The sequence below is a fragment of the Vespa velutina genome, chromosome 20 (assembly GCF_912470025.1).
Source record: "Vespa velutina chromosome 20, iVesVel2.1, whole genome shotgun sequence".
In the NCBI taxonomy this organism is placed as follows: domain Eukaryota; kingdom Metazoa; phylum Arthropoda; class Insecta; order Hymenoptera; family Vespidae; genus Vespa; species Vespa velutina.
Window position 1 is genome coordinate 3,009,928 of NC_062207.1, and position 25,000 is coordinate 3,034,927.

Sequence of the window (25,000 nt, forward strand, 5' to 3'; positions counted from 1 at the left end):
TACGTCTCTCTTTCTCCTAGGCGAATTTACGAAATAAACAACAAGGAAACTTTGACGTAGGATTGGGATCGAGTGTGGAGGGAACAGAGGTTTGAGGTAAAGGAACACGAAACGTTACGAAGCAGTAAAGAATTTTCTAAAGCGATATCGAACACCTGTCGTCGTTTAAGTCACCAAGAACGATTTTCAAATCAGAATCGTAGAAGGAAATAATCGACCCGATCGTTTCGATGGTTTTTCCAAAGTAAGTTACCCTCCCCTAAACCCCCATCATCATTCTTTTGGCCATTTCAAGTTCTCTGCTCGATTGCTTTCGTCGATAAATTCAATCCCCTCTCCCTCCCGACCAATCTCTTCCTCCCTTTTCTCTTATCCCGTATTCGAAGAGATGTCGAGCGAGCGAGGATAGGTGGGTGGGATTGGTTAGGGAGGGATGGAAAGAAAGATAAAAATACAAAATTCCAAGAAAAATATTCTTCGGAGGGAGGGGGAGGGCTGGCGGAGAGTCACGTTATTTACTTCTTTCATTTTGACTATTTCGAGTTGGACCTCGAGAAATGCTACTGAAACCAATTTATCGCGTACGTGGTTCGTTGAAGAATTTAACAAGCATGCAGTATAAAAGAGACGGAGAAGAGAGGTTGTGGGGAGAGAGAGAGAGAGAGAGAGAGAGAGAGAGAGAGAGAGAGAGAGAGAGGGAGAGAGATAGAAAGAGGGAGGAAGGGAGGAAGGAGGGGGAGGGAAAAGAGAGAAAGAAAGAAAGGCAGAAGGAAAGAAAGAAAGAAAGAAAGAGAGTAGACGCATAGAGACATCCGCAAAGTACTCACCTGCATTCGTCTCTCGTCGTAACAACAATAGCCGCAGTTCGAACAAAGGCAGCAACAAAGAGCCCGGGTAAAAACACCCCTGGCGCACCTGGACAACAGACCTCCGGCATTTGACAAGTAGACTATCGTCAAGGGTATACCTAGACTGGCGTAACCCATGGTGGCAAGTTTACCCCACGTTGACTTAGGTGCTATACTGCCACAGCCTAGAAAAATATAATAATATATACGGATTATTTTTATTTATTTTTCTTCTTTATTTGTCTTTATTCTTACTTTTTTCCTTTTTCATTTTTCTTCATCGTAAAATAATCAGACCAATCTGACACGATATAATTAACTGATTATATCGAATCGAAGAGGAACTATGATGCATTTGGGTACTTTATGCCTAGTTAATTTATGTTACCATCATGTGAATTATAGTAGTTACATGAAAGCCAATGGGCACGGGATGCTGTTATGTTTATTCATGGTAATCAGGTCGTACGCGTAACGAGGAATTTAACCGCATACGTATGCATGGATGTATGTATCTACAAGCAAATAATGTAACACTAGTTTCGATTTCTAACGTCGATATCATTCAAATCGTATCGAATATATAAAAGTTCCTACGATTTATCGATATCTGCAATCTTATACGCTGTCATCATTTCATTTTATACGTCAACACTTTTATTAACACAATATACGTATTTCTATCATAAGATTTTTTTTTGTATATGTTAATATCTCAAACAACTAGTATCTTTTAATAAATAATATCAAAAGATATCTCAAAAATTCTTCTCTTCTTTTTTCCACGATAAAGATCTCTAAGGGGCAGATTAATCCAGGGAATGGATCCTAAGTGGTCTAAATCGGAACAAACGAAAAGAAGTTATGTGCCTTGCGATAAAAAAGTGGTGAAAGGAGAGAAGGGACCAAAATAAAAAAGAAAACTATAGTAGGCAGCTACTACCACATATTGACTAGAAATGGGGGGATGGCAAAGAAAAGCTATCTGTCCAGATGCGAGAGTCGAGAGCGCATCGATTGATCAACGCCGCTTAAGATAATGGATCGTCCATTGAAATTGCTCTGGACAGCGTATGATAGTAGTCTCTCTTACTCTCTCTCTCTCTCTCTCTCTCTCTCTCTTTCTTCTCCCTTCTTTCTCTTTCCAGCTTCCAATGCACATTGCTCGTGGAATTGCGGCCGTGGAAGCCCAGCAGAATCGGGGAACGCCTATTCGTCACTGTCGTTTCGCCTTATCGTCCACGACGCGGGACCTGGCCCTTTTGCCGGCCATTATCTCTTACCATTTGTTTGTTCCACATCGAATCGTCGATCTGACTTTTATTGCTTCAGAGCCAAGGCTCTCTCTTTCTCTCTCTCTCTCTCTCTCTCTCTCTTACTCTCTGTCTATCTTTCTATACACGATGCAAACGGTTAATATTATATTTCTCTCTTTTTTCTTTTTTTTTTTTTTTTTTTTTTTTTTTTTTCTTTATTGTAACAACAACAGCAGCTGCACTAAAGTGACGAGAAAAAGTGACTACAATGTCGAGAACTTGTTTATATCTCTTTCTCTTTAACAGCTGTTCATCGATATCTTTTAAAATAAAACGTAGTTTCGTTCTCTCTCTCTCTCTCTCTCTCTCTCTTTATAACTTTTATTTGAAAAATATCGAAGTAAAAACATTCGTGTGTTGGTCGTTAGGATCTCGATAAATCACATAACGTAAATCGATACTTTATTGTATCGATTCGAGAATTTTAGGTTGAGACATATCTCGATGATATACGCGCGCGCGCGCGCGTGTATATGTGTGTGTGTGTGTGTGTGTGCGGTACAAGCTAAAATGAGTTTTATAGTTTCGAATTGACATCTGTAAAACTTACTGTAAGGTATAGTACTTAAAGTAAAGAATTTAACCGATCAAAGTGGCAAGGAGAACGGCGAACACGTAGAAGTGACTTCCGAGTTTACTTCGTACTTTCCGATTTCATAAGTTCGATTAAATCGACGGAAAGTATCGAATTTCTCTTATCGTTACTTGAAAAGTAGCTTTACCAAAAGCAATCGCTTTCCTTTGGTCTACTATGAAACTAAAGCTAACGTTACTCTCTCTCTCTCTCTCTCTCTCTCTTATCTATTTTACACATTTATGTACTTAGGTAAGGAGTTACTCTTGAATATATAAAGTAAGTAGAGAAAGAAAGAGAGAGAGAGAGAGAGAGAGAGAGAGAGAGAGAGAGAGAGAGATAAACGATTCTCGATAGATCGATCCCAATGGATTTTCGAAACCTTGTCGATTATCGTACAGGTTCGAAAATTATTTTGAAATTGAATTGAATTACAAAGATGAAAAGTATTGAAGGTAAAGGAAAATAGAAAGGAAAAGAAAATTATATTAAAATGTTTTGCGCAGTGTTCGCACAAGAAAAACAATAATATAAATTATGGCTCGTTCTCTAAGGATATTGAAAATAAGGATTTATATTTCGATAGCATTGTTCGTCGAGAAAAAACAAGGAAGCTTGTTTTTTTTTCTTGTATGAATCAAATCGATTTCTCTTGATCGATATAGCATCAGTATAAATGTTCTTTCTATTCTCTATTAAATTTTATATTCCATTCCATTACATTCATCGAAACCCCGAGCATTGTCAATTTTATTTTACGAATATCATTCAATTTTTATTCGAATAGAAAATTTCACGTTGCATGTCAAAAATATCAGAAGAGGAAATGAAAGAGAAGAGAAAAAAAAATAGGAGAAAGTCAATAAATAATCTCGTTCGAAAAAAAAAAGAAAAAAAAAAAAAGAAAAAATAATGTATTAATATCTATGTAATTGTCTTTTTTTTTTTTTTTTTTTTTGAAGGATTTTCTTTGAGATCCGTTCGAACCACTAATTAACTAATATACGTAAGACTAATATACGTCATATCATATTCAGTTTCCCAACGGTAATTTAATTTCTATCAGAGAACTAATACTATTCCAAAGATTCTAACTTATGCAATAAAATTAGACTTAGATATACTCAAAGTGTGCTACGGAATATTCATCGGATCAAAGATTGCATCGATTCAAAGGGAGTATGGTATTAGTATTACATAGAAAATTTACATTCCCAATATATATATATATATATATATATATATATATACATATATAGATTTGTCTTTGAATGAAGTGAATTTTCAGTTGAGTATCTGAGTAACGAGATACGATAAAGCGAGAGGAGAAAAAGAAGTTGTTAATTTTCTTTTTTCTTTCCTTTTTTTTCTCTCTCTCTCTTTTATTTTCCTCAACCAACGAAAAGCAAATATTTAGTATCGATCCAATCTCAGCTATTTCCTGATGAACTTCCTTCAAAACCAAAAAAGTTCCCTACATTTTTAGTTGCCTTTGTTTTTACGTCAGTGGTATCGAGTATTCTACTCGAGCATCATTACTGTAATTAGAAATTGCTAATCATTCGAGTTACATTCGACCGTTTTATTTCTTTCTTTTTTTCTTTTTATTGGATTCTCTTTCTCTCAAAAAAAAAAAAAAAAAAAAAAAAATAAAAGAAAAAAAAGAAAAAAAAGAAAAGGAAAAAGAAAAAACAAGCACACCGTTATCCTCATAAAGTTATCAAATTTATTTTCAATAATTCAATTCGAACGAATCGATATCCCGAACAGACAAATGAAAAGACAAAGTTATTAGCCTTTAGAACATTGTCGTCCATTTTGTGATCGCGTCGATGACAAAGGAGTTCTATGTTCGTTCAAACACGACGACGAATTATCTTACGGACAGACGATTCGAGAGAATTTGGCAGGCACAACAAGAAGGGATAGGGATTGGGGTTGGGTTTGGGTTTGGGGTGAAGAGGAAGGGAAGCTTTCCGGTGGCGCAGCTGTATCACCAAGAGCAATTCGTCAAGAGTAGTTTGTCGGGCATCATGCCAGTAGATTATCCTAAAGAGAAACCGACACGCTTATGTTTAATGGTTAGAAAAATAATTTTTCAATGATCCGTAAAATATTTATTAATTTATTTTTCTTAGTTCTTTTAGTTTTTATGTATGTTCGTTCGTTCGTTCGTTCGTTCGTTCGTTTTCAAACTTTAAATTCTTAAAAAATATGTCTGATCGAAAATTCTTTAATTCCAATTAATCGCATCTGATTTATTTGTTGTTTGTCATTTCGTATATAAGTATCCACGACATTTCTACATGAAAAGGATAAAATATTGTATTAGAGTATTGTCAATATGAATCTCTAGAGAGAGAAAGAGAGAATCTCATATATCAATGAACGTATTAACGTCATCTTAACAGCCTAAAGCGATATCGTACATCGAAGAGACGTATATCGATCTTGTTTCAAAGCCAATCAAACTTCTTTGCGTCTGATTAACATGGCAGTCGAGGAATTTCGACGAAGATTGTTCGTAGATGGGGATCAACCTGACGCTAAGTTTCCGCATCTTTCAGAGACTTCAAGTCTTCATGTAACGCGTTCTAATACCTTCGGCAGTAGTTTACTAACTTGTAAAGAGAACTGGGTTTGCATATACCGAAAGATATAGCCTGAGAACTGAGCTTCATCAGTTCACTGTGTTCTTTAGAATTTGTTAAACACCACCATCGAGAATTTCTTATCGAGAGAACTTTCTCGATAAATCACGCTATAGTTATAGAATAAATAATTTTATAGAATCTTAATTCTATAGAGAAGAAATCTTTTAACTTCAATGTATTATTCGATATATTTACGAATAATATTTAGTTCTGAACTCGTTATAATTTAATTCAATTCTATAGAAATGAGGCACAGCCGCATATGCATAAGTAGTACCTATTTACTCGAATATACTTCGTAATATCATAATTTTTAATGCTACATACAACTCTTTGTAGATAGACATTTTTAGTAATATATATATATACATATATACAGAGTTAACAGGTTAATCATCATTCATGTACCGTGGAATATTAGAAAATGTTCTTCGCAATGGTTAGAACCGCTGTGGTACAAAAGTTTTTCTCGTAAAACCGTACCTTCCGAAATATAAAAGAAACGCAGGCAACCGAGGTAAACCGATCGAGAAAGAAACGGCACGAACTGCATGGGTAAACGAAGCGAAACGAGGTAGTAAAAAGGAAAAAAAGAAGAAAGAAAGAGAGAGAGAGAGAGAGAGAGAATGAAAGGAAGAGAAAAAAAAGGATGTGAATGAAAGAACAAAGAGAGAGAGAGAGAGGGGCGAGGAGGAGAGACAAAAAAGAGAGATAGACAGAAAGACGGATTATTTATTTTACACGGTGACCGCAATGCACGATGCATTTTCTACGAAGACGCACGGCGAAACTGTCTGGAAAACGAGGAAAAATTACATCGGCAAAAATAATAGAGCAGGTTTCCACTTCCGAACGGTATGACGACGACAACAAAGACATTGTCGTAACCAGTTCGCACCTGGAGCTAGCTACTGTAAAACGATAACGACGCTCGGCGTCGGTTTTCTAAATAACGCCATGGAAACGAAGGAAATCGGGCTGTACAAAGTGTGACAAACAAGCTGCTGGGGTATACCAAGTTTTAACAGGCTTTTTCCATGCGTTCCCTCTTTTCCCCCTTTTTCCCGTTTTCTTTCTTGCTTTTATTTTTCTTTTACCAGAATACACCCCCTTTCCCACACATACATCCACATACACGCACACACAAGTCCTATCATTTTATTTTCTCTGTTCCTCTTTTCCTTATTTTTCTATATGGTTTACGTAGCCTTCCTCTTGGGGAAAACGACTTTGCAAAATGTACACTCTGTAAAGATTGTATAACGAGGGAAGGGAATAAGAGAAAATATCGTTAGAGTTAAGAAAGATAAAAATCGTTTCATCCGTTTGTTCGGTTTCTACAACTTTCAACGGGGAAAAATAAGTCGTTTAATTTATCGACGAATCGAAATATATATAATATCAATAGATATCCACGTATTCGATTTACGACGATTAATATAATGCTGATCATTAATTGGAAATGAACAACTTATTATATATATATATATATATATATATATATAAATGTTCAAACATATAACAAAAGGAAATATTCTCATGAGGAAAACTAGTCGTTGATCCTTCTTCGAAATTCAAAATCACTGGTTACGTAGAACCTGTTCGGAGGCAAACTTATCACGCTTGTTGTTGGCATCCCGTCGTCGTCTCCTCTACTGGCATGGCGTGGTTTTGGTAGTTTAATTTAGCACTCAAAATAATTTGCATACGGCAGGTCTCGCCTTTGCAGAACCGACGAGAGAAACATAGCGACAGCGAGCAATAACGTTTCGAAGATGAGCTGTGTGTGGCATTAGGCGGACGTATCGCGCGTGCAACGGCGCATCCTGGCGGAAGTCTCTTTCTCTCTCTCTCTCTTTATCTCCTATCTCTTTCTCTCTTCTCTCTTCCTATGTCTGTCTCTCTAACACGTTCTATCTCCACACCTTGTCGTTCTCGTCCTAGCACTTTCAACGGAAATAGAGTTCAGAGAGAGAGAGAGAGAGAGAGAGAGAGAGAGAGAGAGAGACAGAGACAAAGAGAGAGTTTGCAGGATCCCAAACATGCAACCTTCCGAGGTCGTAACAGCAAATCTCCCGACACGGAGACCCAGAAATTAATAACGAGACTTGGTGCAAATACGAAGCACATAATTAAAAGGATATTACGATCTTGCTGATTTAACAATAATATAATGTCGATCGAAAGCCTCAACGTCCATTAGATGACCAGGTTCCTCTCATAAATCGTGTTACTTGATCCAAGGACATTTTCTCTTGTTTTTTCGTTCGATGTCTCTTTGCTATAAGGCGGGGAAAGGGAAAGAAAAAAAAAAAGCCAAGGTGAAGAAACTATGAAGAATTTTAATAAGAAACGATTTCATTCCAAACGCCATAACTTTTCGAGACCGTGAGCACCTTTTCACTTATAAAGACCGATTAAATATTCAGGACGTCGTCTTGAACGAAAGTTTCGAGTGGCAGTGAGGTTAAGAAAGTTTCGAAGGCAGGTTAAAAAAGTTTTCGTAAGGACACACACACGTAATTATTCTGAACTTTAATAATATCGGTTGAAAATTGAAAATTCATCGGCCCTTTTTCTCTTCCTCTCTTTCTCTCTCTCTCTCTCTCTCTCTCTCTCTCTCTCTCTGTATCGTACACAACTATTCACTAGAATTTAACGAGTACCTAAATCTCTTGGTTATAAGTATATATATATATGTGTGTGTGTGTCCTCTTTTGGACACATTCCATGATATCAGCAGCTTCACGAATAAACTCGTGAAGATCCTTGGTCTGTGTCAAGATCGAGTGGTTAATGTTATAGCTGCAACGTTTTAGATATTTGACAAAGTATCTAACACCGTCATCGTAAAGTGTCCCTTATAAAAAGTCTTCTCAAGGAATACACACGTGGTACATACCTCCTATGTGCTTTTAAAGGATGGATTGAAAAAGAGGATGAAAAGAAAGGGTCGAGACGACAATGAGTTAGTTGGTATAGGTCGGTGCCACCAGTTTACAGGGGTTGCGTTTGGGATGAATAGCACAGGTCCGATGTTAGGTAGGACAAGGGTAGAGAGAGAGAGAGAGAGAGAGAGAGAGAGAGAGCGAGAAAGAGAGAAAGAGGGAGTAGAGCGAGTAAGACAGGGAGGAATTTAGGAGTAGGAGACATTTTGGGGTAGGGGCTTCGCTAGGAGAACCCCAAGAGGAGACAGTCTACCATCCCTGATGTATGAGATACTCCTTCGTGGCTGTTTCTACACAGCCGGCTCTAGCGTCAGGGAAATGTAGCATCATAAAATATATCTCGAGTGTTGGCTTATGCTCGCCGCGCTATGGGTATCTACCAACAAGATGTTTCTATTTCGTAGGAACGCCAACGCTCGTCCCAGAAACTTCCTTCAAAAGAGAGATAGAGAGATAGAGAGATAGAGATAGAGAGAGAGAGAGAGAGAGAGAGAGCATATCAAGTAGACCTGCTAAAGGAATAAGAGCGTTGATAGGACCACCTAACGTAAATCATCCGGGAGCCGTTCAATGTCCTGCTTCTCTTTTCCCATCTTCTTCCTCTCTTTACCCTCGGTTCTCTCTTCCACGTTCTCTAACACATCTTACACGTCCAACGTCTTACGACTTTACGGCTATGTCTAGATGTTTCCTCCCTTCCCGTTGTCAAGCATTATCGTCAAGATTCTCCCGTCGGATCCAAATTTCTGCTAGCCCTGCATCTTCAAGCACTTCTCTTCCTTGAAGCACGATGATGACGTTGCTCGAAAACTATAACCGAGTCGAGCGATTTTTCGATATCATCATCTACTAATACGGTGCTGACGATGAATAATTAGTTTTATTTTCATTAATTCACGTTTATTACGGTGATTTCAATCCTTATCTTATGATATATATATATATATTTATTTTAAATTTCTTTGTTTCATTGTAAGAATAATTTACTTAAATGAATGAATAAAATGATCGTGATAACGTTAACGTTATAAATCACGTTGCTCCCATTCGATGTTCTCTACGCGTCTACATTTACACTCTAAACGTTTCTCTAAGCTTATCCTTATCGCAGGTGATTCTCGGACGTGTTAATGGGAAATGTTTGTCGGAGATGAACGCCCTCAGACAAATCCTTGATTCTTTGAGGAAAAACAAGAGGGCGAGGGGAGGGGGGGGGACGAGAATTTCGAAGTTACATTTATCACGCGCGTAGTTTAATGAAGTTTAATGATCGAAATCTGTTTCGTTTCTTTTTTTCGTCCTCTTCTTTCGCTCTAATGCTCGTTGCATAATTCTCTCTGTCATGTTTTTGTTTCTTTGTTTGTTCTTTCTTTTTCTTTCTTTCTTTCTTTCTTTTTTTTTTCTTTTTTTTTTTTTTTTTAGTATTAAAATAATACATTGAAATATATTCTTCGTTCGATATTTTCATACAATCATTCAATTCTCGACAGAGAAAACTGTACAATTGTTTAAGTATAAAATACATATCTGATCGAAGATAAACATAAAAGTAAAAGAAAAAAAAAAAAAAGAAAGAATAAAGAAATCGTGTATTATTGTTTTTTATTTCGATCCATCATCAGTCTTGCGATACGACAAACGTTTATATCTTTCTTCCTCTTAATGTCCAAGTTGGAGAGATGAAGTGTCGTAGACGAGAAAGATCTCTCCTCCGTTGGAGTGCGCGAAATTCCACGAAAGCTTGGAAAAATTTATGATCCGGATGTTTACCGACGTGGAATTCTCTCCAGGGCCATAGAAAACTAAGAAAATGGGGTGGGAAATTGTTGGAGCGAGTAAGACGAGAGAGAGAATGTATTATAGACCCTATTCCACCATCAAGCAGACAGTACTCTAGGGTAGGGAGGAGGAGGAGGAGGAGGAGGTTGGGGGAGGGGCTATTAGTAGTAATTACTGTACCAATAAGTCTCTGGCTGATACTTCTTCCCTAGACCCTTTCGTCGTCTCGAATAACCAACCCTCCGGCATTATTATCCAGGGGTAGTTGCTTTTCACAGTTGGTGAAAACGTACACACATTTTAAAAAGAAGAATAAATAATCTTTTTTTATCTTTTTCCCTTTCCAAAAAAAAAAAAGAAAAATAGAAAAAAAAATAGAACAAAAAAAATATAAAAGAAGAGAAAGCAATTAACATTGCGCAAGAAGGAAGAAAAAGAAAAGAAGAACGAAACTAAACGTTTCCTTCGTTTCAATCAATCGACTTTCTATTTACATTCTTTAGTTTTTTTCCAATCGACTTTTGTCTCATTCGTTTGAATGATCGAAACTTCGCCTTGCCTTCGAGAGCTTTTATCGTAGATACGGTCTAAGGATTTTTTTCTTCTGTTTCTTTTCCTTTTTTTCTATTTTTCTTTTTTTTTTTTAACGCTTTTAAAATATCGATTTCTAATACATATTCGTAAAATGATAAAACATTTTTGTTATTAAACGGCGATTTAGATTCTTTAATAAATGAAAACTGAATGGAGTAGGATCTTGGTGAATTGATAACATATAGGAAAAGCATGAGAGTGACTATTCGGTGTTATCGCTACGTACGTACATACATACATACACACGAAACACATACATACAAACGGAGTAAAGTGTACTTCATTAACGCATATAAAACCATTAAAGAGTAGTTCCTACGTGCTTCGTCTATTGTTTCGTATGAAAATAATAAAATAGAATGGGAAGCATACTATGCAACTCCGCTAACTATATTCCCCAACTTCTATCTCTCTCTTCCATTTTTCTTTCTCTTTTTTTTTTTTTCATTCTTTCTTTTCTTTTTTTTTTTTTTTCTTTTTTTCTTTTCTTCTTTTATCTTATCACTACGGAATAATTATCATAATTTTGGTAATAACCGAGAGATTATACGAAAGTTTCTTTGATGCTTTGGGCATATAAATTAGAAAGAAAAAGAAAAAGAAAAAAAAAAGAAGAAAAAAGAGAAAACAAAATAAATTAATCGAACAAAGTTAATTTAAAGTATGACGAAATTAATTAACCCCATTCTCTTCGTACGACCGTTTATCGAATTATCGAATTTCTTTAGACATTATCGATCGCGTATCAATCTTGTCAAATTTTCATAGAAGTAATTATTAAATATTATATTAATATAACGGAACTATAGTCGTATAATTCCTATTTTTTCCTATTAATCTTTTTCTTCGTATCAACGAATTAAAAGAGTAATTCGTACTTTTAAAGTAAATCGTTTTTCTTTCTTTCGATTTACATCCTTCCAACAGTTCGTTTCTTTTCTTTTCTTCTTGCTTCTTCTTCTTTTTTTCTTTTTTTTGTTTTTTTTTTTTTTTTTTTTATTTTCAATATCAATATCAATCCTTAACTTTTTTACCTTGCACATATGCACACATATATTTGCACGCACGCACGCACATGTCATTTTTCAATTTCTTTAAAGAAAATCGAAATACGTTTATAGGCCGTCACAATATTTGCTCTTACGTTCGCCTTTTCTCCTCGAAACGTATCCGCCGTTTATCTGCCGTGTATACGCAGCGAAGTAGAAATTTACTCGATCGTGCTCGAGTATAGTACGAAAAGGGAGATTGAGATAGGGGATAAACGAGAGTGAGAGGGTAGAAGAGACAGAGAGAGAGAGAGAGAAAGAGAGAGAAGCCGATAATGTAGGGTATACAAGGATGCATGGTATGGGGCAGTCGCACTCTTGTTCGATAATTCTCAAACGATGCTCGTTAAACAAGAGATCAGAGGGTGAAATGCACCATCGATCGTTAAATGACGTGTCAACCAAGAATTCGATCGTCCGATGATCCTTTTTGTAACAATAATAATACTTATCGTATTTTACAATAAATAATAACCATGGACACATACCGCGCATATATTTTTGTTTCAATGTTATATAAAAAAGAAAAAAAAAAAAAAAGAAAAAAAAAAAAGAAAAAGTAAAAGAAAAAGAAAATGTATGTGTCACATTAATAAAAGAAGAAGGAAGATTAAAAAGATTAAAGAGTGAACATATGTATGTACATCGTTGTCGTTGTCTTTGTCGTTGTCGTCGTCGTCGTCGTCGTCGATGAAATCGAACAAAGAGCGAATAATGGGTGAAGTATATTAAACGTCGCGGACAGGAAACCTCTCGAGCTTGGTCTGTTGTATGCGTTAACGATGTTCCCTCGCTAATGACGAAATATTTGCAAGAGCATAATTAAATAGCTGAGCACGCTGGCGAAAACCTGGCACTTGGTTATTTACCGTACGACACCGCTCTACTGCAATTCCATCGAAGCTGCCGATAGTCGACCCATTTTTTATATATCTATTTATATACACACGCACACAAACACACACACATACGCACATACATATTATATAAATAAATATATAAAAATCTGAACGAGTATGTTGTAATATTGTTAAAGAATGTTAAAAGGGATATACTACTGGTTCTCGAATCTTTATGTTTGTGCACGTTTTACGTTTTCTTTCTTTCTTTCTTTTTATCTAGTACAACGCAGAATCAATGAAAAAGAAAGAGAGAGAGAGAGAGAGAGAGAGAGAGAGCAAACATAGCTGCATTTAATGCAGATATCATCTGCATAATATCCACTCGTAAATCCAATGACCTGGGTACCCTTTGTACCTAGTTACGGCTCTGTTCCGGATCATCTCAGGGATTTTATTTCCTGAATCTCCGGAGATTGCCCGGGGACAATAAACGTTGGGTACGAACGTTGAGAATGAAAGAAATTCTTTGACGATGACAGTAATGGGAATAACACGTAAATATCTTAATTAATTGTTACTTTCTCATTCATGATTATTTACCTCTTTTTGTTTTAAGGATAAACGAGACTTTAAGAGATTCGACATAGAGTCGAGTGATTACCCGTGAGATATAATATAAAGCTTATTATTATTAAAAATTTTTAAATCGTTGTGAACAAAAAAAAAAAAAAAAAAAAAAAAAAAAGAGAAAGAAAAGAAAAAAGAAAGATCAGAGAAAGTATTTCTAAATTATTCATCGGATATTCTCATTGAATTTTTTTTTTTTTTTTAATCGAATCGTTATATATTAAAAGAGCATGAAATACTTGCATAACTAAGTTCTCCAATTTCTCAGAGTTCCAATTGACATCTCTATTTCTATCTTTGTATCCGTCTTTCTCTCTCTCTCTCTCTCTCTCTCTCTCACTCTCTGTCTTCGTTTAACATACTTTATCCGCAAGCAAATTCAAAATTTTAATTCGCTCTCGCTCGCTCGTGTGTCTAGTTAGCATTGAGTTCGATGGAAAGTTCGTGAAAGATTTTAATGGAAAGTGGCGAAAGCCAAAGTAACAGGGTTTTCTAAGTAAACCCAGGGCTCTATCGATCGATAGTTGAAACTTGCCGGAAGTGTCGCCAAACGCGGTGGTTGGATAATACGAATACATTGGATATAGATAGATAGACGCATATTCAGAGAAGATTTCGTTTTCGTCTTTTCCTAGTAGAACCAAGTCGAACATTTATTCGAGCCTCTTGTCAAACCACTTGTGGGTGGTGGTGATAGCTATAGTAGCGGTTATATGGTAGTGGTGGTAATGGTAGTGACTGTGATGGTAGTGGTAGTAGATGGGTAACCACCACCCACCCCATCTTCTCTTATTTCTTTCAAAACCTCTTCTCCACTTCATCCCTTACCAATGTACTAAACTTCAGCGTCGAACCTTTTTCACGCTACCAACACACAAACGTGTCTCATGGGACGGATCGAACCGTGATCCTGGCAGAATGTATCGAGATAGTAGCTAGAACAAGTTTCAGCCAGACCGAATTTACTCGATGTCATCCCAAAACTCTACCGACGTTCTCCTTGAATATGGTTTAAACTTTGTTTCCGGTTTGAAACGACTAACAGCGATGCCAAAAGACGAAGAGAGAGATAGATAGGAAGAGAAAGATAGAAATGAAATTTATTGACAGCACGAACATTTCTTACTATTTCAAAATGAGTGAATCGACATCAATAATCTCGGAATCCATTCATCATTCTTAATAACCAACCACTCATTTTCACTTAGCTTTGATCTTCTCTTTCATTTTTGATCGGGATAGTGCAAAAGATCATACGTCATCCCATTGGTTTAAATCGTAATTCGCAGGAGAGAACCTATAAATCCCTCTATCCAAAGGGTTGCTTTTATATCTTTACACCGGACATATTATTTATATATATATATATATATATATATATATATATACACACACGCACGTACATATATGCATACGTACACATGTATATAGGTCGAATAGATCTTTCATCTTTAAGTGTAATCCACTCTGTTTAGCCTGAGGCCTTTAAACCTTCGAGGCATCTTCGCTTACTCGTCCGTATACGTCTAAAGAAGATATTTGTAGCTCTACATAACGAGGCATACAGGTACATATGCAAGTATGTACGTATACACACGCACACACACACACATATATATATATATATATTTGTATGTATGTATATTCATGAGTAAGTACGTAAAGCCCTTCTAGCAACATCTGCAAGTGGTGCATGAAAGGTGCATGTACACTTCAGAGGCCACCATTGGAATCTTTTCTTCCCTTCTGAAATGTGAAAAGCATGGAAAATGGTATATCGAAATGTTGCAATTTATTTAACAAGAAGACTTTTCCCAGCCATCTGATTTCTATACACATATAAGTGGGAAAACGAATCTAAACTTTCTCGATAAGGATTTATTTTTCATTTTCTAAATACATATTTCCTTTGAGATTTACGTCTTGACAAATTCCATCTGCCATATCTTCCTTTTTAAAAGATTCTCTCATAAAATAACCTCGAACGAATAGATTTATTTACCAAAATGTAATTATTAATTGGACAAATCTTTTAATAGTTTTATTAAAACTTGAAGTATTTCCGGGAAGTGAATGAATGAATGAATGAATGAATGAATGAATGAATGAATGAATGAATGAATGAAAAGAAAATGAAAAAGAAAAAAAAGGTAGAGAGATTATAAAAAAAAGAAATAAAAATTCAAGAGCTTAAAACCGTATAGAAGGCCGAATAGTAAGTTGAATGAAATGTCCGAAGGAAATGATCGAGCAGATTTTCTATTAATGACGTAACCTCCTTGAAAATCTTTCCTATTTTTGCGTTCATGAGAAAGCTAAAGAAATGTAGAGAGGTAATGGTTCGATATATCGAGGAACACGAGATAGGTTCTTGCGCTTGCGTTAGTAAAGTTGCGCAGTGATCGTAAAGAGCTTTCGTTTGAAACAAATGCACAAGTTGTTCACTCCCCCATCCCCCCACCACCCGTTTGTTCGTACGAAGCAAATAAGTTCTTTCGTATGGGTGTATGTGTAAGGAAAAAAAAAAAAAAAAAAAAATAAATAAATAAATAAAAAAAAGAGTGTAAAAAAGAATGACAAAAAAAAAGAAAAGCAAAAAAAAAAAAAAGAATCGTTGCACCGAGTTATTTGAAAATCGGAGCTTCCTCCTATGACACGTATATGTACATATACATATACGTGTGTATATATATATATATATATATATATACACACAAACACACAATATATATACTACACAACTATCTACACGAAATTGTACGTGTGCATTGCCACGTATAACTCTCACGAAGCGTTTCGAATTCCTAGTGAAATCGTTACTATCTATATAGAGAGAATTTTTTTTCTCGTACGACACAAAGTATACCCAGTCGAACGAACGCAGATTCACGAGATACCCATCGCTTTCGGTAGCTTGGAATTTAATTAAGGCTCCGAAGATAACGAGACAGGAAAAGCTTAACTGCGTTTGCATTTGCACGTATACAATAATGACGAGACAAATGGCTTTGCTTTTTCGCGATTGATCGCGTTGTAGGAAAAAAAAACAAAAAAAAAAAAAAGAAAAGAAAAAAAAGAAAAAGAAAGAAAAAGGAAAAAGAAACAAAAATCAAAAAGAAACAATCAAAGTGAACGAAGAATAAATAAATAAAGAGGAAAAGAAAAGAAAAAAGAAACAGACAAACGACGAAAAAAATGAAAAAGGAAGAAATAGGAAAGGAAAAGAAGAGAATGAAAAGAAATGGGAAAAATAAATTTACTTAATTACTCTTTCTTTTTTTTTTTTTTTTCTATTACATCCACTATGATTGAATAAGCGGAAGAATATATATATATATATATATATATATATATATATATATATATATATATATATATTTCCCGGATATAAATCATTTATTTTCTTTTTCTGTTTTTTCTATTTTTTTTTTTTCCCACGAATGGAAAAGAATTACGAGAGTTCGATTTAGTTTATCCGCACGAATATTCTCGATTTAACACACCGCACGTGTTCCGTCATTTTTTTTCTTTATTTTTCTTGCTTTTCTTTTTTTTCTTTTTTTTTTTTTAATGTCTCTCTCTCTCACTCTCTCTCTCTCTCTCTCTTGCTCTTATGCTCTTCATATTTCGTCTAACCGATGTTTCAAGTATTCTCACCCAACGTTCTGTTATCGTTTCACGGCCAATGCACACTTTACGAATTTCCTATTTACAGGATTTTGTGATACATAACTTTACCTACCTAGCTTTTAAAAAAAGCAACGAGAGAGAAAATTTCTCTTTGTAGTCTCGTTAACCACAAGAAACAATGAATTATTTTCGAAAAAAAAATTTATATACGGTGCAAGATTGTTTTATCCTTTTTCTTTTTTTTTCTTTTTTCCTTTTTTTCAATCTACTTTGAAAGAAAATATTATACGGACAGAGAGAGAGAGAGAGAGAAAGAGAGAGAGAGAGAGAGAGAGAGAGAGGGAGAGAGAAAGAGAGAAAGAAAACAACTATATATAACTAAATATAAAAATGAAGTTGAAACAATTGAAAAGGGTATGGATATTTTTTTTTTTTTTGAAGGGTGGAGAGAGGGATGAGCGTTGAATTTTGCTAAAGTTTCGAAAGCACGGTAAACGCGATATTTCGTTGGACGAATCATTTTGTAGCCGATGCAAAATTCGATTTATCCCTAGCTTTTTCCACTATATATCTCTCTATCTGTGTATATCTCTTTTCTCTCCCCATCCGTCCCATCCATCCAACCATCCATCCATCCATCCATCCATTCATCTATCTATCTATCTATCTATCTATCTATCTATCTCTTTTTTCTTTTTTTTCTTCTTCTTTTTTCTTTCTTTTTTTTTTTCTTTTTTTCTTTTTTTTTCTTTTTTTTACGCTTTACCTACGCCGACAGTGTATTTGACACCAGCTGAAAAATGTACAGCGCGCGTCGAGCATCGCGAATTTTCCAATCTGTAGTCGGGTATGCACGGAATACGCCATTTAATTCGTTGCCATCGAGTAAGGCACGGACGCGTTTTTTTCCATCAACTGGAATTACTTTTGACCGCAGAGTTTGTGCTGCTACGGTATACCGCTTACCTTCGCCACCATTTCCCCGTCGATCGTCGTTGTAAGAGAGAAAGAGAGAGAGAGAGAGAGAGAGAGAGAGACTGCTCTTTTTTTTTTTTTAAAAGCACGACGAGTACTCGTACAATCTTGTATTCGTCTTATATATATATATATATATATTTTTTTTTTTTTTTATTATTTGTATTCTTTTTTTTCTTCTTTTAACGTCTTTTTTTTCCTCACTTCATCAGATTCGCATAAAAAAGAAATCATTTCGAACATGTATTCACATAATTGTACATCTTCTAATTCGTGTATTCTAACGTGTAATTAGAAACTTAGGAAAGGCGGATTATTAGATATCCATTAGTATCCATAACAAAGTTCTCTATTACATGTGCTTCGTTAGAGATATTGTGGAAGAGAGATGAAGCTTTCCGTAGGACAAATCTTGCTCGCTTCTGTATTCTCTGATTAAAGTGCATGATAGAGAGATAGATAGAGAGAAAGAGAGAGAGGGAGAGAGAGAAAGAAGACAGACGAAAAATCAGAAATTTTTTTCATAAAATAATAACCATCATTTATTCTACGTTACGTATCCTTACATTACAAAAGATTACTTTTACTATTTTATTCAAAATAAAATAGCGACATTCAAGTAAAACGTTTAAGAAATATTAATAAACAATTTGTGAAATCGATTCTAATGATAATAAAATATTGTTTCAACTCACTCATTATATCATATTAAATAAAGTTAGAGGAAATCCTAAAAAAAAACAAACAAAAAAAAAAGCAAAAATACAGAACAGAAGAATCTCTAAGATACCTTTTAAACTCGTTGTTTTATCTTGCGAATAGATAGAAGAGACACTGTCATAATAGCCATCGGGGGTTAAATATAATTAAAACCAGGGATGGGACAGAGTGAGGAGGAAGTGGGGATGAGAAAAGAGGTGGAGGTCGAGGTAAAGGTGGAGGATGGGTAAAGTTTGTATGCTCGCGACGGCGTTATCACTCGGTGAACAATCTTTCTATAGAAACGACAAGTTAGATGTACAAGGTATAGCCAGGGAAACGCGTTAGCTACAGGACGTCACTCGCATCCTGACAAAACAAACTCATTCCTAGTTTCTAGCCCCATGTTAAGTGCAATTGTGTCGTTCTATGTCGGACCTTAAAGTGGATCTATCTATTCCCGTATATAAGACATTTAAGGGCAAACCTATATAAATATATATCGTATAGAAATGAAAGTAATATTTAATGAAAATGAAATATAAGGTTTTAACAATAAGGGTATATATATATATATATATCTACTTATATAGATACATACATATGTATGTGTGCATGTATGTATGTATATCTATGCGTGTAAAAAGAGAAAGAGAGAGAGAGAGAGAGAGAATGTGCTTTGATAAAGACTAAAGATAACAATTCGTTAACGAACTCTACGAAGAGATCTAGTCAAAGGAATAAGAACGAAGGAATTAAGATAAACGGTGAATCGGAAATTAAAAGAGTTAATTAAGAACAAAGGAGGAATCAACCCGAAGGAACGATGATAGAACGGATGAGACTATAATCATGTTGTTCGATCTTTTCTATATATATATATATACATATACATCTGCCTTATTCCCTCTTTCTTATTCTCCCTCTCTTTCTATATTATAAGAAAAAAAAAAAAAACAAAAAAAACAAAAAAAAAAACAAAAAAAAAGATAATTCTATCGTACAAATCTTGCGTTCCTTACAATTTTCTCTACTTCTCTCTTTCTCTCATTCTTTCTTTCTCTCTCGTGTGTTCTTCTATTGAAATTAAAAAATAAATATACAATAGGTAGAAAACGTAATGACGGTACACGTAGAAACAACAATAAGCGTATTCTCCATCTCGGATTTAATTGGTTTCATTATCTTTTACTACAAACAGACGGGTAGACTCCCCAATGGTATCCTCTACTAGAGTGTGGCTCCTTTCGCTATCATAGCTCTTAACCCTTTGTCTTTTCTCTCCTCCTTTCCTCTCCCACCGGTCCATCTCTTCTTTCCTTTCTTACTTTGATTTATCGTATTAATTTCCCCACTTTCTCTCGCACCACCACTCAACTGTAATAACGGGGGTACTTACATAATTCCCCTCGCGTGATATTCGATTCGAGTGTTCTCTTTTACGAATCGAATCGATTTAATTAATTTTATACCATCTATCCTATAGAATTCTCTCGATTTCCTCTTGATAATCATATGGAAATTATTTTTTCTCTCTTCATTTTCTTTTTTCTTTCCTTGTTTCTTTTCTTTTTTTTTCTTTTTTTTTTTTTCATCGTATTAAATCGATTCCAGATTTACGAATTACATAATATCCTATTTAATTTCAATAATTATCAATCCTATGGAAATATTTCAATGATATTTTTTCTCCCTGTTTTTTTTTTCTTCTTTCTTTTTTTTATTTTCTTTTTTTTTTAATCAATCATTCAACGCAATAAAAATATCGAACGATATGATTTGTCCGATTGAATTAAATTATTTGCCGAAGGAAAAAGAAGTTTTCAATGGCAACGAAAGAATTTCTTATCCTCGACATGATATCTCGAGAACGTCGCGATAAGATTTTCTTTCAAGATTTTTATGATTACCGATGTCGTGCATTTTAGAACTCGCTGAAACGGAAATATCGCAACAAAGAAAATACACACGTAGATATAGATAGATAGCCCTTGAAAGTACCGAACTATTATTGGCCAAGCTTTAATCTTTTACGAGCTGCTTAATTCAGAAATAATTACCTTCCATTAACTACACTCTTTCAACAATCCTTTTCACGAGTATTTTACAAATTTCCTTTTTCTTCTTTCGTATTAATATACATAAACATACATACTCACATGTTTGTATAATCATATATTACATTAAAGACGTAGAAATTATTATTAATTATTCGAACATTTTATATGTATATATATATATATATATACATATACATAACGCAGTTAAATTTTGAGGAAAATAATCGAATTAAAATTATGTTCATTTTCATAAGAAAATCATGGGAATATAATTTATAACATATCGTTTAATAACACGTACAGTTTATAACACTTTTCATTCTTCATTTAATTTCTAAATGATCTTTCATTGAAACAAAATGACAAAAGTAAAAGAAGGAGGAGAAGGAGGAGGAGGAGGCAAGTTTCGATAATAAACGAAAAACACACTGTGATAAACTACAGAAAAGCAGATAGACGTGAGATTGTAGTTCGAGGCATCCAATGAGATAAGCCGATTAATTTTCATCCAGATGTAACTACAGTACCGTGCTCGATAACAACGTACCTCTTCGTTTCTCTCTCTCTCGTTCTCTCTTTCTCTTTCTCTATATCGTTTTACATGGATGTAGATATATGTATGATACGTACTCTATCTATATAGATACGTGTTGGAGGAAGAGACAGTACAGCACGCGCGTGCATTTCTGTTCGTTGGAACGAAAGCAACGAGCTTTCGACGCGCACCGGTCGACATTCTCACGCGAAAACTCGCTCCTCTCACGAATATATATATATATATATATATATATATATATATATATACACATATAAAAATATATATATATGTTTGTGTGTGTGTGTGTGTAGCATACGTGCGTGTGTATATATCTGTATACATAGTACTACGATATAGAACGGGTCATCGAATTTTGTCGATCCTATCTCGACTATTCTCGGCGTGTTGAGGAATGCGTGAGACGATTCGATTCGATGAATAAATAACGGAAAACGAATGATATTCCGTTCGCTATACGTTCTTCTCTGTCTCTCTTTCTCTCTTTCACGTTCATTGTTTGTTCGATCGACGAAAAGAGATAGAAAGATATATAGATAGATAGATAGATAGACAGATAGATAGAGAAAGAGAGAGAGAGAGAGAGAGGGATATATCGATGTTCAAATGTACGCTCGTGAAAGATGATCGTCGAACAAGCGTGTTGCGACACAGCTTTAATTGGTTTTTCTCCTCCTCGTTTTGGCGTCACTCAATGAAACAACAACCGAATTCACACCGAGTGATACAACTTTTATCGTCGTGTTAATGAGCACTGATGTCTCGAATAACTGTTAGACTGATGTATAACAACGTTGATTTTATTTTTATTCGATTACTCTTTTTCTCCTTCTTCCTCTATCTGTATCTTTCTTTCTTTCTCTTTCTCTCTATCTCTCTTTTTATTTCTATCTGTTTTTCAATGAGTCATCGCAGTGTTGTCTATTAGTACAGACACAATACATTTTTATTTGTACGTTTATATTTTTATTTCGTTAATATCTCCCTCTCTCTTTCTCTCTCTCTCTCTACCTTGTCTATTTTTAAATGAATCATATCACAGTGTTGTCAGCGATTAATAGATACTACGTATATATTTTTTTTATGCGTACGTACGAGAGACGAAAGAAAGCTTATCATTGTTTATTTCTTTTCTCTCTCTTTTTCTCTCTCTCTCTCTCTCTCTCTCTCTTTCTCTCTCTCTGTTTTACGTTGACTCTACAGTTCTTTGTCCTCTGTTGGGGACGAGATAGATAATGATAAACAAGGTCGTTCCGTATTGCGCGTTAACAATGAACGTATAAACACAGTGAGAAATTTTATTGATTTATTGAAGAAAAAGGGAAGGGGGATACGTGTGCGTATACGTGACGATTTACTTACGAAGGACGTTCGGGGATAGGTAGAGAGAAAGAAAGAGATCAGTATTTGTTGAGACATCGAGAGCGCTGGTTACGTCTTTAGACGAATACTACGTATCTGATATTTTTACTCGTGCGTTCACATAGGATATAATTTTACTACTAGCTCTCTATCATTTTCTTTTATTCTAATATATCATATATTATTTTAAAAAACGCGTAACAAAGACGATAAACAAATAACGAGAGTATATATATATATATATATATATATAATATTTTGCCTATTAAATTTTATATTATTTCCAATATATTGTTATAGTGATATTCGAAGCGAAACGATACAGTGTTAACCATCAATGATAAACAACAATCGTCGTGAATCTTGTCATCCATAATCGTGATGCCAAGCCTGCCTGCCTGCCTGCCTGCCTGCCTGCCTGCCTGCTTGCCTATAAGTCAATCGAGAACGATCGGACTGCCGAGAGGCGAACAGCAGAGAGAATATGCAGTCATCGCTTGGAACTTGAATTTATGTGTACATCGAATGTGGAAATGCATCGACGTGCGATAGATGGATAGATAGATAGATAGATAGATAGATAGATATATAGATATATAGATATATAGATATATAGATAGGCAAAAGAGAGAGAAAGAGAGAGATAGATAGAGAGAGAGAGAGAGAGAAAGAGAATTCGAACAAAAGGAATAAACGTGATAATAATTAATATGCTGGCAATATTAACTAGCGTTCGTTTATTATCCTCTAGTCATTCCGAGAGATAGTTGAATCCATGTTTATTATTCTCTTTTTCTCTCTCTCTCTCTCTCTCTCTCTCTCTCTCTCTCTCTCTCTCTCTCGTCGATACGTTGTGTTCTATCGTTTCATCGAAGGACGAAGTGAATCTCTTACGAATATTGATGGCTCGGATGTTCATTCTGCTTGTTTCTCGTTTGCCGTCGTGAACGAGATAGTTTGCCGTCTATATGCACTGACCGATCATACCAAATTGTTTCCGATCGGATCTCACGATCCAATCATCGGTTCAGGCTCAAAGTCGATTAGGAAATGGAAATCATCGTGACTGCCTCCTATACGTTTCTATCTGTTCTGACTACATGTATGTATGTATGTATATATGTATGGATGTATGTATATCCATATATATCCCTTTCTTCTCTTCCACGTTACCGAACATCGCCAATTGCAGTTAGATCCCTTTATGTCGACGTCAAAGGATTTTCGATCTATCGATGAATTCTCTATGCTATATGTTTTACGTTCGATTTACTTTGAATGTTAAACGTATATATGGAATGTTAAACGTATTATTTAGATAAGTTTTTTTTTTTTTTTTTTTTTTTTTTACAACATCAATCATGTTCTCTTTTTTCTTTTTTACTTATCTTCCATTTAGTTTCCTTTTTCCTCCTTTCATTTCACATTCCTTCATTTGGACAATCGTGACATATTTTCTTTTTTTCCTTTCTGTTGGTTTGTAATATTTATAAAAAGATCGAGCTTTCTCCTCGTTATTTTCTCTCTCTCTCTCTCTCTCCTTTTTTTTTTTATATATATCGATTTACATTTACCAGAAAGATGGAAGAATTTTTTTAAGGATTCCAAACGCCCGACAAAAGAATTTTACGCGCGTGCTCGCTGGATATTTATCGATTTCGCGCATCGAACGATATTTTAGGAATTTTCATTGCGTAGATATTTCCCTCCGCTTCCTACGCCCTGCTCGGTTTATGTTTTCTAACGAAAAAGTAAAGAAGAAAAAAAAAAAAAAAAAAAAAAAGAAAGAAAATAGGATATATCGATAGATACATGTATTCTTCTATCTTTTTTTTTTCTTTTTTTTTTTATGATATTCCGATAAAATTTTGCGTGGAACTTGTGTAACAAGAAAACATTTTACAATTTTATCCGAGTTACGACAGTTATTATATTAATCGAAATTAATCGATATTTTATATGTATATATGTACACGCACATACACATATATACATACATATTTTTTTTTTTAGATATACGATCCATTGATTTTCATGCTTTTAGTCGAAAGAACGATCAACGTTTGATTCGAGTAATCACCAGAAAATAGCATTAGAGGGACAAAAGAGTAAAAAAAAGAGAGAGAGAAAGAGAGATAGAGAGAGAGAGAGAGAGAGAGAGAGAGAGAGAGAGAGAGAAAGTGAAATATATTCTCTCAATGTAAAGAATGATAGATTAAACGTCGATACTGAAAACAGTTGAATCCCTTCCTCCCTCTCTCTCTCTCTCTCTCTCTCTCTCTCTCTCTCTCTCTATCTATCTCGTACTCTATATCCGACATATTTGGCCAAGCTGAATTCAATCGGACGTATGATATAAGCGGCTTATGCGGCGTCGAGGAATATCAATTTACATATTTTTTGCCGACTGATAAGCATGACAGGATAGACAGATAGATAAGTTATGGTATGGAGGGGATGGATGGATGGATGGACGGACGGACGGAC

General features: G+C 35.0%; 1 protein-coding gene and 1 long non-coding RNA gene across 7 annotated transcripts in view; one reads left to right on the forward strand and one right to left on the reverse strand.

Annotated features, from left to right (window-relative positions):
• Positions 1-25,000, reverse strand: part of LOC124956111 — a 178,293-nt gene that overhangs the window by 3,951 nt on the left and 149,342 nt on the right. For all 6 annotated transcript variants that reach the window (XM_047511511.1, XM_047511508.1, XM_047511506.1 and 3 more), the window contains 2 exons: positions 828-1,033; positions 1-16 (listed from right to left, as the gene is read on the reverse strand). The exon at positions 1-16 is cut by the window's left edge and continues 276 nt beyond it. In XM_047511511.1, coding sequence (XP_047367467.1) covers positions 1-16; positions 828-1,033 — 222 coding nt within the window. The remainder of the gene's footprint in view (positions 17-827; positions 1,034-25,000) is intronic.
• LOC124956114 overlaps positions 21,400-25,000 on the forward strand; it is a 12,593-nt gene continuing 8,992 nt past the window's right edge. The window contains exons 1-2 of the long non-coding RNA XR_007103108.1: positions 21,400-22,624; positions 22,814-25,000. The exon at positions 22,814-25,000 is cut by the window's right edge and continues 8,992 nt beyond it. This is a non-coding gene — a long non-coding RNA (uncharacterized LOC124956114). The remainder of the gene's footprint in view (positions 22,625-22,813) is intronic.